Genomic DNA, 16585 nt, shown 5'->3' with positions numbered 1-16585 from the left:
GCAGAAGAGGTTTCTTTGCAAGAGGACCTGGGTCCCTGGGTCTGTGTCCCAGCATTCCACATAGTGGTTCACAACTGTCTGTAACTGCAGTTCCAGGAGATCCAGTCCCTCTACTGGCCTTGTGGTACCACATTATCACAGTGCATAGACAACCAGACCAAATATCCATACCCATAAAATAGTCAAATAAGAAAAAATAATGTAAAAAAATAATGTATAAGTTATACTGATTCTTGAATTCTTTCAGAACTGGAATTCTCAGTGGACAAAACTGGTAGTAAATCTGTGCCCATAGTGCTTTTTGTTGATGTTCCTTGCCTGACTGACTTTCCTAGAGTCAGAAAAGCAGAACTAATGGACAACCCTGGTGTGTGTTCTGGCAAGTGTCCCTTTAACCTCATGCCCCAGAAAAATACATAATTAAAGATCAAGCAAACGAAGAGCTCTTGTTTTATTTTTCAAAAAACTTTGTTGTTTTTTGGCCAGAGAATCACCTTCCCCCTAGGATAATTATACCTCTTTTGCACCTGGGTGCTTACAAGGACTCTTTGAAAAGCAAAAACACTGTTAGGTATAATTTTCTACATGAAATTGAGGGTTGAATCCTGCCTCTTTTTTGTTTTGAGACAGAGTCTCTTAGGCTAGCCTTGAATTCATGGCAACCTTCCATCCCTAGCCTTGAAAATTACAGGCATGAGGCACCATCCCTGGCTACTGTCTGTTGTTTTTAATGCCTGTTCTTTAGGGCGGTGGTCAAGGACCACAGTTTGCTTCTTAACCTTTTGGGCATTTAGTGCAATTCCAGAAGTGGGTAGTGCAGAAAATGTATTTGTCAAGAAGTGAAAAGCAAATAGTAGCCGGGCACTGGTGGCACACACCTTTAATCCCAGCACTTGGGAGGCAGAGGCAGTCGGATTTCTGAGTTCGAGGTCAGCCTGGTCTACAGAGTGAGTTCAAGGACAGCCAAGGCTATACAGAGAAACCCTGTCTCGAAAAACAAAAACAAACAAACAAACAAACAAAAAGCAAATAGTAGGTGGAAGAGGAGCTATATGAGCTGTGGGCGGCTCTGGCAGGCCAGTTTTTGCCTTAGGATCACTTATCAATAAGACCTTATAGATACAGACAGGACCAGACCCAGACATCAGCAAAAGAAAGACTGCCATGTGGCAGGAGGAGGAGCACAAGCTGGCACGATTCACTGAGTGCTATTCTCTTTTTATTTTGTTTGAAGACAAGGTCTCAGTATATATCCCTGACTGGCCTGGCATCACAGTACTTCTTGAGAGCATGTTTGGAGGTTCTAGCTGTGGAACTCAGCTACTTGTATGTTTCAACTGAGAAATGGTCCTCCTCTGTCCTGGAAGGAAAGGGACTTAGACAGGAGGACCACAGCCACACATGGTGTGATGAGAAAAGGGACATCTGCCTAGAGAACAAAATTCACTAAATCAGTCCTAGTGAACAAGATGTCACCGTGATATCATTGTCCCTTTCCTCATAATGCTGCTTCTTCCTCTTCCTCTTCCTCTTCCTCCTCTTCTTCTTCTTTTTTCAAGACAGAGTTTCTCCGTGTAGCCCTGGCTGTCCTGGAACTCTCTCTGTAGACCAGGCTGGCCTCGAACTCAGAAATCCTCCTGCCTTTGCCTCCCAAGTGCTGGGATTAAAGACGTGTGCCACCACTGCCCAGCGATAGACTAGTTTGTTTTTTTAAAAAAATATTTTATTTATATAAGTACACTGTAGTTGTCTTCAGACACACCAGAAGAGTGCCTCAGATCCCATTACAGATAGTTGTGAGCCACCATGTGGTTTCTGGGAATTGAACTCAGGACCTCTGGAAGAGCAGTTAGTGCTTTTAACTGCTGAGCCATCTCTCCAGCCCGATAGAATAGTTTTATTTATAGAGTTTTATACATCTAAAAAGCTTTAAATTTGATCGGGCAGTCTATTAAAAAGGTGGCATTTAATTTCAGCTTTATTTTTATTTTGCACCATTAAAAAGCTGCTGCATTAGATAGCCTCCCAAAACATTATTCTCTGCACAGCGACATCGAACTGAGTATTTTAGTTTTGAGACACCGTCTCGCTATGGAGGGCAAGCCGGCCTCGGAACGCGGTGCTACTACTACTGATACGACCCTGAGTTCTAACAACATCAAAGCATTAAGGAGCTAGCCGGAAAGCTCCACCCCCGCAGCGCTGCTAAGTAGACTCCGCCTACTTAGGAGCACCTTGCGCGCATGCTCCCTACCATCACGTGACTCGTCGTGCCGTTCACGTGATCTTGCTTCTGGAGGCGGGGGCCTTCAGCAAGATGGCGGCCTACCTACAGTGGCGGCGATTCGTTTTCTTCGAGAAGGAGCTGGTGAAGGAGCCGCTGGGTAATGATGGGACCGCTCCCGGGGCCGCCGCTGTCTCGGGACCCACTGCTTCCAAGTTCCTTTGCCTCCCTCCTGGCATCACTGTCTGCGACTCAGGCCGCGGGAGCCTGGTCTTTGGAGATATCCTTCTCTTGAAGCTGTTTCTTTCCTCAGCGGACGCCCGACGAGTTCCTATAACTGGAATGGAATCTGTCAATGGCGCTTCGCATTCTCGCGGTTAGATGCGAGCCCAGATGTCTTTTGTGGTCTGATGGGAGAAAGAAGGAAGTTCATTTTCTAACTTGTCAACTGCGAAGTGCTGGGCAAGTCATTTAACTCTCGGCTTCAGTTTCCTTTACAATAAAAAGGTTGTTAACGTCAGTTTGACAAAGGTTAAGATCAATCCCCTCGCAAGTAGATGCAACTTGCCTTTAAAAGATGTGTCTGTGAGAGAGGTGTTGTCGTCCCTGAGTAATATTGTATGCGAGGAGGTAAATGAGATAAGGAGTTTGTTTGCTGTGTTCACGAGATATGTGGGGAAGCCCTTGGAATGTTTAAAGGTTATGTGCATGTTCGTTGTTATCTAGATTCTGGTGTAAGTACAGTCAGACTCCAGCTGAGGTCTCAAGCCACCGGTAGTTACAAACTACATAGGTGCTACTTTTTCTTATAGAGACGTTCCTCAGCTTACAATGGGGTTACACCCAGGCAGATCCATCGTAAGAGGAAAGTAATACAAGCCAAAAACGCATAGTCTACTAGTCTAAATAGCAACAGAATACAACTTACTGTATCAGTGTTCCCTTCTGATTCCATTGCTGACTGGAAGCTAAACGTGCCCAGCATCACGAGAGTATCTTTTTAAAACATTCTGGACAGGGTCGAAATGTATAGGCTAGGCTGGCCTTGAACTCACAGAGATCTGCCCATTTCTGTCTCCAGATCACTGGGATTAAGGGCTATCTTCAAAGAGAGTATCTTACCCATATTACTAGCCCAGGAAAGTCTGGCAGTTTCTCAAGTATACCTTCTCATGTTCTCTGCCCCTCAGCCCTTCAAAGTAGATTTCTACTGCTTGTCACTTTTGTAGCATTGCAAATTTAAAGTGGCTAAGTCAGTGACAACACATATTGATCATACCTTTAATATCTAAATTAAGCGCTGTAAGAAATTAGCAACAATAATACTAAAATAGAACAGTCCTGTTCCAGGACAGCCAGGGCTACACAGAGAAACCCTGTCTCGAAAAACAAAACAAAAAGAAGAGTTATAATAGTATCCTATAATTGAAGCTATATGAATGTAATCTCTTTTAAGGTAAGTGCATGTCTGTGTTTCATTTCCTTTTTTTAACACAAGATTTCATATAGCTCATATATATTTAAGGATGACTTTTTTGTTTTACGAGTTATTTATTTCATGTATGTGAGTACACTGTAGCTGTCTTCAGACACACCAGAAGAGGGCCTCAGATCCCATTACAGATGGTTGTGAGCCACCATGTGGTTGCTGGGAATCAAACTCAAAACCTCTGGAAGAGCAGTCAGTGCTCTTAACCACTGAGCCATCTCTCCAGCCTGAAGGGATGACTTCTAACCCTCTTACCTCTACCTCTGGAGTTCTGAGATCACAGACATGTGCCACTGCACCCAATTAGCAAGATATCTAACGCAGGGCCTTGTATGTGCTAAATAAGTGTCAGTTGGTCAGTTGTGCTGTGTCTCCATCCCTGGCTTCTTCTATATTTTAATTCCTCCTTGTACTAAAGCATAGAAAATGCAGTCATAGATGGTGTGGGGGAAGGACATGTCATTCCTTGGAAAAGAGGCTCCTTGACTACTCTGCACATATGGAAGGCCAGATCTGGTTCTTGCCACGTTCTCTACAGCTTACAGGGTTCCAGGCCTACAAACTACGGGTGACACACTTATATCAGCTAAAGCAGCACAATATTCTGGCGTCGGTTGGTGAGGATGAAGAGGGTATTAACCCTCTGGTAAGTCCTAGAAAAGAAAAATCCAGAAGCCTAGGAATGGCTTGTGGCTGGAGGGAAATTAACTCTCACCTGTCTGTGGGCTGTCTTCAGGTAAAGATCTGGAACCTGGAAAAGAGAGATGGTGGCAATCCACTCTGCACTCGGATTTTCCCTGCCATCCCAGGGACAGAGCCAACTGTTGTGTCTTGTTTGACGGTCCATGAGAATCTCAACTTTATGGCTATTGGTATGCAGAAGGGGCGAAAAGCACATTCCTAGATTTAAAAAAATGATTTTTTATTTTATATACATTGTCGTTTTGCTTATATGTATGTCTCTGTGATGGCATTAGGTCCCCCAGAACTGGAATAACAGACTGTTGTGAGCTGCCATGTAGGTGCTGGGAATTGAACCTGGGTTCTCTGGAAAAGTAGCCAGTGCTCTTAGCCACTGAGCCTCTTCTCTAATCCCTATTCCTAGATTTTTAAATATATTTTCTTTGAAGTGGTTTTTGCAGTTCATATGTACTGTTCACTGTTTTCTGTTTTTTAGGTTTCACAGATGGCAGTGTTACTCTGAACAAGGGAGATATTACCCGGGACCGGCATAGCAAGACTCAGATTTTGCACAAGGGCAACTATCCTGTTACTGGACTGGCCTTTCGCCAAGCAGGAAAGACCACTCACTTATTTGTCGTGACAACTGAAAACGTTCAGGTATGATTAAGGTCAAGGGGAACTAACAGGAGAGGTTGCAGAATCTTAAATTTTTTATCATAGAGCTTTGAATCATTTGCCAGTTTGGTATTTTATTTCTTCATGTAGGAGACTTAGGAAAGTAACTCTGTGCTTGTAATAGCATTGTGTGATTCTTGCTTGTTAGGCACCGTTAGACAGAGAGCTTTAGCTCTCTGTTCCTGGTAGTTCCTGGACTTACCGGTGGTGTGAGCCGCCTTTGCAAAGTGTTTGGACCAAGGATCGAGCTCAGAACCTTGTGTTTACTGTGGTCACACTGGTGCGAACGGCCTCCCCAACCTAGGAGCACACTTTTGATAACCAGCCAAGCACCATTGCAGTTGTTAACTTGCAGGATTCTGCTGATAGCTTCTGATAGTATAAAAAGAAAGAGAGTTCTGCCCTGCATACATTCATCTAATGGCTAGGTGATAATGACGGAGAAGGCAGGCTGCGAGGAGAGACAGAAATGCTGAGTGGAAACCAGTGAGAGTCAACAGGGAGATGGGAATGTTGGTATGAAGGCGTAGGAGCTGCCTCTTCAAAGGGAGCCTGCTAACTTCCTCTCACCTTTGGCAGTCCTATATAGTCTCCGGAAAGGACTACCCTCGTGTGGAGTTGGACACCCATGGTTGTGGCCTGCGATGTTCAGCCCTGAGTGACCCTTCTCAGGACCTGCAGTTCATTGTTGCTGGAGATGACTGTGTCTACCTTTACCAGCCAGATGAACGTGGGCCCTGCTTTGCCTTCGAGGGCCACAAGCTCATCGCCCACTGGTTTAGAGGCTACCTTGTCATTGTCTCCCGTGACCGGAAGGTTTCTCCCAAGTAAGACTCCAGGGAAAGGGGAAGAGGAGAGGACTGACTTGTTCCCCAGGACCATCGTGTCTTCAAACCCTAAGCCTGGATCCAGCTAGTCTGTAACTTGAGATTTATGCAGGTTGTTCTTCCACCTAGATTTAGTTAGCTATTTTATTTTAAAGATTTATTTATTTTATGTATGTGAGTACATTGTCAAGGTCTTCAGACACACCAGAAGAGGGCATTGGACCCAATTACAGATGGTTTGATCCACCACTATGTGGGTGCTGGAAATTGAACTCAGGACCTCTGGAAGAGCAGTCAGTGCTCTTAACCACTGAGCTATCTCTCCAGCCCCCTTAGTTAGCTATTTTTACTGGAAAATGTGTTTGTTTGTTTGTCTGTTTGTTTTTTAATGTATATGAGTCCTCTATCTGCATGTATACCTGCATGCCAGAAGATGGCGTCAGATCACTTAAATGGCATGAGCTACCATGTGGTTGCTGGGAATTAAACTCAAGACCTCTGGAAGAACAGACAGTGCTTTTAACTGTTCTTAGCCACTGAGCCATCTCCCCATCCAGGGAAATGTGTTTTTGTTCCAGCCATTTGTTGTAAAAATACTGTGTGAATGTAGAATGCTTCAGGGACTCTGACCAGGGATTGGATTGCTTTTACTGTCTGGTGAAAGTAAGTTAGGTAGAAGCAGAAAGGATTGAATATCAGAGGAACTGTAAGATACTAGAAGTGTGTGGCATGGATTTTCTTGTTTGGGGTTTTCCAGAGCACTACAAAGGGGCTGGTGGGTCTTTTGCATAGTGAAAGCACTCCCTGTTGGTTTTGTGTGTGTATTGTGTTCATGGGTGTGCAGGTGCATGGATGGCCACGTGTGTGGAGGCCAGAGGACAGTTGCAGGTGTTATTCCTCAGGCACTGTCCACTTGATTTGTTTTGGAGATAGTCTTTGACTGTCTGGACCTCACCAAATAGACTAGGTTGGCCTGTAGGTCAGTAACCAGTGAGACCCCAGGATCTGCCTGTACCCACTTCTCTGCCCAAGTATATACTGTTGCACCTATTGTTTTGTTTATTTTATTTCTTTGGTTTTTCGAGACAGGGTTTCTCTGTGTAGCCCTGGCTGTCCTGGAACTCACTCTGTAGACCAGGCTAGCCTCGGACTCAGAAATCCACCTGCCTCTGCCTCCCAAGTGCTGGGATTAAAGACGTGCGCCACCACTGCCCGGCTATTTTAATTTTTTTTTTAATCTTTAATTATGTATGTGGATTTTGTGCACGGAATACAGGTGCTCTGGAGGGCAGAGGCATCCAATCCCTTAGAGTTACAGGTCGTTGTGAGTCACCTGATGTAGGTGCTGGGAACTAACTGAACTGGGGTCCTCTGAAAAAGTACTAAGTGCTCATAACTGCTGAGCCATCTCTCCAACCCCTGTACGTGGGTTGTTTGGTATTTGCTTTTGTTTTAAATGTGGGTTCTAAGGATTGAACTGAGATCCTAGTGCCTGCAGAGCAAGCACTTTATGACCAGAACTGTCTCCCAGCCCCTATTGCATAGTTTTCACTAAGCAATTTGTCTAACTTACCAGGCGATGGGCAAATTTTTGTTAAGTGCATGGACATCTGAATGTTGAATTTCAACTCTGTTGCCTAGGATTAATGGTAGGACACTAAAGGGTAAGACCAGGGTCATGTGTTCTTTTCCACAGCTGGCAGCACAGTTCTGCATGTATGAGATGAGCTGCTGGAGGGGCCAACGAGGTGATTTGTTCTAACTGGAGTGGGGCAGCACTGACGTTGTCATGGGAAGGAGCCATAAGGGAACTGAGACGGGGGTGATCTAAATAGTGGCTGCTTTTCTTTCCTGTGTAGGTCAGAGTTTACCAGCAGGGACTCACAGAACTCTGACAAGCAAATTCTCAACATCTATGACCTGTGCAACAAGTTCATAGCCTACAGCGCTGTTTTTGAGGATGTAGTGGATGTGCTCGCTGAGTGGGGCTCCCTGTACGTGCTGACGCGGGATGGGCGGGTCCACGCATTGCAGGAGAAGGACACACAGACCAAGCTGGAGGCAAGGCCACCAGGTTCTCAGAGCTGGCACAAGCATCTGGAAGTAGCTCCAGGAATGGGTTTCTTAGGTCCCCTGGGCCCAGTGACTTCTCTTTTCTTTGGGCCACACACAGCCTTCCTCATTCCTCGGTTTCCTTAGGGTCTAAGATGTAGCTTTGGAGGGAATTAATGTCTGGGAGCTAGGCCAACCCTCCTTGTTTACAGAGACCTGTAGGTGAAGTGATTGATGTTGGTGTTGGTCTTGGGGTTATCTTGAGGTCCTTGTCTAGACCACAGGCAGATTATAACTCCAGGGCTGTCTGCTGTGTCTATTAGGGGTACATTCTACCAATGTTCTACTCTCTTCTTCTAGATGCTATTTAAGAAGAATCTATTTGAGATGGCAATTAACCTGGCTAAGAGTCAACATCTGGACAGTGATGGGCTGGCTCAAATCTTCATGCAGTATGGAGACCATCTGTACAGCAAGGGCAACCATGACGGGGCTGTTCAGCAGTATATCCGGTTAGTCTGGATGTGCTGCGGGATTTAGCTCTGGATGCAGAACGGGCAGCTAGATTGCTGAAAACCGAGGGGAGGGAGAAGTTTGGGGTATTGTATTTCACCAGGAGGTTTCCTGTGGAAACTGTGGTGCCGCCCATGAGAGAGAACTGGTGATAGTACCTGTAGTCCCAGGACTGAAGCAGAATTATGACTTGAGACTAGTGTGTCCTACACAATGAGTCTACCTTTTTTTTTTTTTTTTTTTTTTTTTTTTTCTTTTTTTGGTTTTTTGAGACAGGGTTTCTGTGTAGTTCTGGATGTCCTGGAACTCACTCTGTAGACCAGGCTGGCCTCCTGCTTCTGCCTCCCAAGTGCTGGGATTAAAGGCATGTGCCACCACTGCCACAGTGAGTCTATCTTAAAACACAAGACCTGGTATGGTGTAACAGGCCTTTAATTCTAGTATTTGGGAGGTAGAGGCAGGTGGATTTCTGTGAGTTCAAGGCCAGCCTGGTCCAGACAACACTTTCCCAAGCCAGCCTTGACTGCATAATGAGACCTTGCCTCAAAAACAAGAACAAAAGAACCAGCGTTGTGGATCCTTGCACAGTGTGGTTTACAGTAAGTCTGGTATCTCTGATGCCACAGTGACTTCGTTAGAAGTGGGCTATGCAGGACACACTAATAGGTCTGCAGTGATCCCTATGCAGCTGACTTGACAGAGTCCTCTAATTATGATGTGTTTTCCTAGAACCATTGGGAAGTTGGAGCCATCCTACGTGATCCGTAAGTTTCTGGATGCCCAGCGCATCCACAACTTGACTGCCTACCTACAGACGCTGCACCGGCAGTCTCTGGCTAACGCTGATCACACCACCCTGCTTCTGAACTGCTACACCAAACTCAAGGACAGCTCCAAGTTGGAAGAATTCATCAAGGTGAAGGGTGTTGATGGATGATTCCTGGTAGTCGTCACTGAGCCGGAAGTGGCTTTACATGGACTTGCTGGTTTTCAGCAGGATGTAGGAGAGCAGGAGGCTGGCTTTACTTTGGAGCCAGTGATCTCTCCTCTGTAAAGAAGGGAGAGTAGCTGCTCCTCCTGACTAGACCATCCATGGCGCTGAAGCCAGGAAGTGCCATTAAGGAAGCCCTGAGTCCCTAGAAATGTCCTCCTAATGATAGGGACAGAGGAAAGCCTTGGGTCTTTAAGCAGAAGTCTTTTTCTGTCATTGGCAGACAAAGAGTGAGAGTGAAGTTCACTTTGATGTGGAGACAGCCATCAAGGTCCTCCGGCAGGCGGGCTACTACTCCCATGCCCTCTATCTGGCTGAGAATCACGCACATCATGAGTGGTACTTGAAGATCCAGCTAGAGGACATTAAGGTAGGTGAGGTTCTTGCTGTGGGCAGAATGCCACTTTGAAGACACACTCGAAAAATAAAAATACATCCTGGTGGGTGAGACAGGGGCACTGCTTCACCTTTCACTGCTCCACAGAACTATCAGGAAGCCCTGCGGTACATCGGTAAGCTGCCTTTCGAGCAGGCAGAGAGTAACATGAAGCGTTATGGCAAGATCCTCATGCACCACATACCGGAGCAGACAACCCAGTTGCTGAAAGGCCTCTGTACTGACTACCGGCCCAGTCTGGAAGGCCGAGGCGACCGAGAGGCTCCAAGCTGCCGGGTGAGACCTGGCCAACAGTTTGAGTAGCAGGGATCCCCTTAGAGGCCTGTGAGCACTGAGCCACCTTACTTAGCCACAATGCTTTCTCCCTCTGTCCTAGGCCAACTCTGAGGAGTTCATCCCCATCTTTGCAAATAACCCAAGAGAACTGAAGGCCTTCCTGGAGCACATGAGTGAAGTGCAGCCAGACTCACCACAGGGCATCTATGACACGCTCTTGGAGCTTCGACTGCAGAACTGGGCCCATGAGAAGGATCCACAGGTAACACCGACCAGAGCCATGGAGGTGCTGGAAAGAGAGCTGGGTGCTCCCTGCTCTGCATGTGTGAGGCCTTGGTTCCTTCCCTAGCAGTGAATAAAGCAAAGCTGGTTCCTTTGGCCTGCTCTCCAGCCTTGCGGCTGCCTTGTGTTGATTATTTAGAGCAGTGGTTCTCAGCCTTCCTAATGCTGCATCTCTGTAATACAGTTCCTCGTGCAGTGGGGACCCCAGCTATGAAACTATCTTCCTTGGTACTTTATAACTACAATTATGCTACTGTTATGAATTATAATGTCAATATATTTCGAGATACAGGTTTTCCTAAGGGGTTAAAACCCACAGATTGAGAACTGTTGATGTAGAGAGTAGTACCTTACCTCTGGGGCCAAATGGGTTTTACTGATGGGAAATTGGATTGAGAGAGACATTTAATCTGCCGTGTGGAAAAGTCCTTGTGCTGTCTGATGACTGACACCCAAACCACTTGCTCCTGTAGGCCAAGGAGAAACTTCATGCAGAGGCCATCTCCCTGCTCAAGAGTGGCCGATTCTGTGATGTGTTTGACAAGGCATTGGTCCTGTGCCAGATGCATGACTTCCAGGATGGGGTCCTTTACCTCTACGAGCAGGGGAAGCTGTGAGTTTGGGGGACCCTCAGGGGAAAGGAAGATTTGGGTGATTTTTCCAGAACCACCATGAGGTGTGCCCTGTCCTTGGCCTCAGGTTCCAGCAGATCTTGCATTACCACATGCAGCACGAGCAGTACCGCCAGGTGATCGCCGTGTGTGAGCGCCATGGGGAGCAGGAGCCCTCCCTGTGGGAGCAGGCCCTCAGCTACTTCGCCCGCAAGGAGGAAGACTGCAAGGAGTATGTGGCAGCGGTGCTTCGACACATCGAGAACAAGAGCCTAATGCCGCCTCTTCTAGGTGCGAGGGCAGGCTGAGGCAGCGGGGCTCTGCATAGCAGGCTGAGGCAGCGGGGCTCTGCATAGCTGCTGCTGCTGCTGCTGCTGCTGCTGCTGATTCATTCTTTTCTCGTGGCCCTCAATTTCAGTGGTACAGACCCTGGCCCACAACTCCACAGCTACCCTGTCCATCATCCGAGATTACCTGGTCCAGAAACTGCAGAAACAGAGCCAGCAGATTGCACAGGATGAGCTTCGGGTGCGGCGGTACAGAGAGGAGACCACTCGCATCCGCCAGGAAATCCAAGAGCTCAAGGCGAGGTAGCCACGCCGGGACGTGTGGAGTGGGGCAGGGCTGACGTTCGCTGTCGCGGTGTGCTGCTGTATGCTTTCTCAGAGGCTTTGTGACATGTGTTAGAGCTCCCAGTTTGTTTCTCCCTTTTTTATCCTTGCCTCCCCTTCCCCTTAATTATGGATTAATCTCAGGCTTGGTTCTCAACCCTAATCCTTTTGGGGTCACATATAAGATATTCTGCACATCAGATATTTACATTATGATTCATAATAAGTAAAATTACAGTTACAAAGTAGCAACAAAAGTAATTTTATGGTTGGGGTCACCACAACCTGACCTGGATTAAAGGGTTGTAGCATTAGGAAGGTGGAGAGGCACCCACTCTACCACTGATACCATACACCTCCAGCCCTCCGAAGATGTTTTAGTGAATTCTGAAAAAATGTTTAATTGTACATCCTCCTGTTTGTTTTCTGTTTTGTTTTGTTTGAGACAGAGTCTCTCTCTCTCTATAGTCATAACTGTCGGACTCCCTGTGTAGACTGGACTGACCTAGAACACAGAGATACACCTACTTCTGCCTCCTGAGTGCTGGGATTAAAGGCATGTGCCACCATGGCCAGCCATAAACGTTATTTTGTAAAGATTTTAGTGTGTGTGTACATGTGTGCACGAGTGTGCTCATGCTTGTATAAGAGGCAGAGGGATGTTGGCTGTCCTGGAGCTGGAGTTAGAGGCCGTTGTAAGCCCCTTATGTAGACACTTGAAAGTAAACTCAGGGTCTCTTCAGAAGGAACATGTATGCTTAGCCATGATCCATCTCTTCAGTTCTGTCACACCCTTGCGCGTTTGTTTGTGTTAAGATGATATATGTGTGTGTGTGTACAAGTGTGTGTACTTGAGTGCAGGTTCCTGCAGATGACAGAGGCATCAGATCCCCAGGTGTTAGACTTATAGGCAGTTCTGAGCCCCACCCCCAACTCCCACGTGTGCTGGGAATTGAACTCAGGCTCACTGCAAGGGCATGTGCTCTTAACTGCAGAGCCATCTTCCCAGCCCCATAAGTCATTATGTAGTGGGCTTGGGAGGAGGTTATTTTATGGCCAGTACTTCTCTGTGTACACAGTATTTATCTTTTCTGAGCAAACAGCTAAATTGCATAGGTGTTCTAAATAAAATTTGATCTTAGAAAATATAGAAAGTAGATAATTTATGTTTTAGAGTTTTTATTTGTTTGCAGTTGTGGAGTTTGAACCCAGGGCCACTTAGATGCTAGGCAGGCACAATGCCACCAAGCTGCACCTCCCACACTCCTTTATTTTAGTTTATTTATTTTTATTTTTTTTTATTTATTTATTTGTTTTTCGAGACAGGGTTTCTCTGTGTAGCCCTGGCTGTCCTGGAACTCACTTTGTAGACCAGGCTGGCCTTGAACTCAGAAATCCGCCTGACTCTGCCTCCCAAGTGCTGGGATTAAAGGCGTGCGCCACCACTGCCCGGCTCCCGCACTCCTTTAAAACGATTACTTTTTGTCTTGTGTCTGCAAGTGTGCCACAGGGCCATGTGGGAGTCAGAGGACTGCTTTCAGTAATTCTTGCCTAGTCAAGATATGGTCTTTCTTATTTCTGCCATGCTGCATACCTGACTCACAAGTTTCCTCCCCTAGGAGTGTATGAATCACAGGTATGCATTATCACGTCCCACTTTTCCACATGGGCTCTGGGGCTCAAACTCAGATCTCAGGCTAACACAGCAAGCACTGTCATCTACTGAGGTACCCAGCCTCCTCTTTCAGCCATGTTTAGGCCAGGCTGATCAGACACAGCTGACTCCACTGCCTCAGCCTTCTCAGTCGCTGTGGTTAGTCCTGTTCTTCTGCCTCCCAAGTGCTGGGATTAAAGGTGGCCGCCACCACTGCCCGGCTTGGTTTTGTTTTTATTTTTGTCTTTGCTTTTTCATTTTATGTACACTGGTGTTTTGTTTTGCTTGCCAGTATGGCTGAGTGAGGATATTGGATCCTAGAATCGGAGTTACAGACAGGTGTCATGTGGGTGCTGGAAATTGAACCTGGGTCCTTGAGAAGAGCAGCCAATGCTCTTATCCTCTGCGCCATCTCTCCAGCCCATATCTGGTGTTATTTCTGAGACATAGTCTTACTCTGCAGCCAGGGCTGACCTTGAGCGCAACTAAAAGCAATCTTTCTGCTTCTTCCTCCTAAGTGCTAGGACTGCAGAAACAAGCCATCGTTCCTGGATAGAATTATCAATAGTAGAGATTAGTCTCCAGTGCTAAGTCTTGAAAAGTTTGTTTTGTTTGTCTGAGACAGTCTCACGTAGCTGCAGCTAGCCCTGGACTCCTTAATCTTCCTGAAGTGCTGGGATCAAAAGCATTCACTACCATGCCCAGCTGTAAGGTATTCTATCTGTTCTGCCCATTAGATTGTAAAATATTTATTATAAAATAGTTTCTCATTCCACTTAGCCTTTTCTATAATGTCCACCTTTCATGAGTAACACAGACAGTAACATCAGTTACTCATCATCATGAGTAACATCAGACCTTGAGACATACATTAAACATTTTAAATAGGCAGGCTTGGAGCTATAGAGATGGCTCAGCAGTTAAGAGTGCTTGCTGTGCTTGGAGAAGACCTGGGTTCAGTTCCCAGCAGCCACATCAGATGGCTCACAACTGCCTGTAACTCCAGCTCCAGGGATTTTGACACTGTCTTCTGACCTCTGCAGGCATTCACACTCTAGTGGTGCACACACACATTCAGGCACATACATGCTCATAAAAGAAACCTAGAAAACAGGTCGATGGTTACAGTGTTTGAGATCGTTGTAAATTCTGAGAGGAAAATAAAGAGAAAGAGAAGGGGACCAGAGAGACGGCTCAGTGAGTAGGAGCGTGTCCTGTGCTTGCTGAGCGATCTAGTTCAGTTCCCAGCACTCATGTCAGATGCTCAACCATGTGTAGACTCCACTGGAACTCATGTGCACATAACTGAAGAAAGAAATCTTAAAAGTTAAAAGTAGCAGGAAGGGGCTAGAAGATGGCTTAGTGGTTAAAAGTTTGTTGTTCTTGCAGAAGACCTTTTTTGTTTGATTCACAGCACCCATATGGTGTGGCTAACAACCATTTTTACCTTCAGCTCCAAGGGATCCAGCATCCTCCCCTGACCTCACCTTTGGTAGACATACTATGTAGAAAAAAACCTCATATACATAAAATAAAAATAAAGCCAGGTATGGAAATCTTTAAAAAATAATAACAAAGGGAGAACAAAACAGTGTGAATGTATGTTTGTGTGGGGGTGGGGTGTGAATGTGAAGATTGAATGCAGGCCTGGGCCTTACTAAGTAAGCACTCTGCTACTAAATTAGATCTGCATCTCCTTCCCCTTATTGCAAATGTCTGCCACAGCGCTGTGGGCAGGACAGGCTCCTTTAAAGGATTTGGTGGCAGTTTGAAAACGAAGAGGGCACAGTAGGACTTGTACGTAGAAAACCTGGTCCAGGCTGGAGCTTTTGTACGTGTTTGCCTCCCTTTGGGTGGGAAGAACAGGCGGGGTCTCTGTGGCCTCCGTGGGATCTTGTACATCCTGTTTCCTCTCTACTGGCGCTTGTCCCTGCCCACACTATTTACCACTGTGTCTGTCTCCTGCCTGTAGTCCAAAGATTTTCCAGAAGACGAAGTGCAGCATCTGTAACAGTGCCCTGGAGCTGCCTTCAGTCCACTTCCTGTGTGGCCACTCCTTCCACCAACACTGCTTTGAGAGTTACTCAGAAAGTGATGCTGACTGCCCCACCTGCCTCCCTGAGAATCGGAAGGTCATGGACATGATCCGGGCCCAGGAACAGAAACGAGATCTCCATGATCAGTTCCAGCATCAGGTGGGGACAGGGTGGTGGACAGGGTGGGGGACAGGGTGGGGGACAGGGTGGTCTACAGAGGACTCAGTAGTTTAGAGAGCAAGAGGTGCTCTGAGGACCTGAGTTAATTTCCCAGCAACTGAATCAGGAGGCTCACAATCACCTGATCCAGCTCCATGGTATCTAATGCCCTCTTCTGGACTCCATTGGTATATGCACACACACACACACACACACACACACACACTCTCTCTGACACAGGACACACGTGTGCGCCACCATCAGTGCCACAGGGTCCTCAGAGGGCCAGAGGATTTGTCCCATTTTCAGTTAGCAAGTGAGCACTGTAGGTCTGATTCGTTCTGTTTCCTTCTAGCTCAAGTGCTCGAATGACAGCTTCTCCGTGATTGCGGACTACTTTGGCCGAGGGGTTTTCAACAAGTTGACTCTGCTGACTGACCCTCCTACAGCCAGACTGACCCCCAGCCTGGAGGCTGGACTGCAGCGGGACCTGCTGATGCACTCCAGGAGGGGAACTTAAGCAGCTCCTGGGAAAGCCTGTAACCCTGGGCCTTTGAAGCACAGACACGGGCCTGAGGGAGATGTGGTAGCAGACCTGACCATGGTTCCAGAGCTTCTGGACTCAAGAAGGGGATCTGCTTTTCCTGCCTCCACCTTTTGCCAGCCTGCTGTCCCTCCTGCTGACCAGCAATGTAGATTATTCCACACCATTGAGGAAAGGCACCTCAGCAACCTCTCTGTGGACAATAGCTGCTTTATTCTCTATTCAAGGGCACCAGGCTGTGCTTGGGTCCTTGCTCCCAGAGCCTATAAATAAAAGAGTATAATAATAACATGAGGATTGAAAAATACTTTTGGAGACTTTGCAGGTGTTTTCTCTTTTGTTTTTGAGACAGGATCTTAGTGTGTAGGCCTGGCTGCCTTAGAACTCATTATGTAGACCAGGCTGTCCTCAAACTCACAAAGATCTTTCTGCTTCTGTTTACTGAGTCTGGGATTAAAGGCATATATCATCACACCTAGCCCTCAGGTGACTAATATCTAAGAACCTCCCGAGTTCTATCTCCCAGCCTGTGGTCTCCCTGTCTGGGTGTTTCCACAACA

The 16585-nt window shown here is 46.7% G+C and overlaps 1 protein-coding gene across 3 annotated transcripts; it reads left to right on the top strand.

The window, feature by feature from the left end:
* Positions 1-2285: 2285 nt before the first annotated feature.
* Vps11 (VPS11 core subunit of CORVET and HOPS complexes) lies at positions 2286-16314 on the top strand. Of its 3 annotated transcripts, XM_076924871.1 has the most exons (16): positions 2286-2508; positions 4215-4359; positions 4450-4585; positions 4891-5054; positions 5652-5899; positions 7759-7960; positions 8312-8463; positions 9194-9380; positions 9679-9825; positions 9940-10128; positions 10229-10390; positions 10884-11023; positions 11110-11312; positions 11440-11611; positions 15259-15481; positions 15837-16314. In XM_076924871.1, exons 1-16 carry the CDS (start codon positions 2318-2320, stop codon positions 15999-16001), a joined length of 2826 nt encoding a protein of 941 aa, XP_076780986.1. In that variant the 5' UTR covers positions 2286-2317; the 3' UTR covers positions 16002-16314. The 3 variants fall into 3 exon arrangements, with proteins under 3 accessions (XP_076780986.1, XP_076780988.1, XP_076780987.1); XM_076924873.1 differs by lacking the exons at positions 2286-2508; positions 4215-4359; positions 4450-4585; positions 4891-5054; positions 5652-5899 and having other exon boundaries at positions 7756-7893; positions 15837-16143; XM_076924872.1 differs by lacking the exons at positions 2286-2508; positions 4215-4359; positions 4450-4585; positions 4891-5054; positions 5652-5899 and having other exon boundaries at positions 7770-7973; positions 15837-16143.
* Positions 16315-16585: the final 271 nt, after the last annotated feature.

Source organism: Arvicanthis niloticus, chromosome 26, assembly GCF_011762505.2.
Source record: "Arvicanthis niloticus isolate mArvNil1 chromosome 26, mArvNil1.pat.X, whole genome shotgun sequence".
NCBI classification, from domain to species: Eukaryota; Metazoa; Chordata; class Mammalia; order Rodentia; family Muridae; genus Arvicanthis; species Arvicanthis niloticus.
The sequence above is the reverse complement of the archived record's forward strand: the minus strand, read 5'-3'. Positions and strand labels throughout refer to the sequence as shown.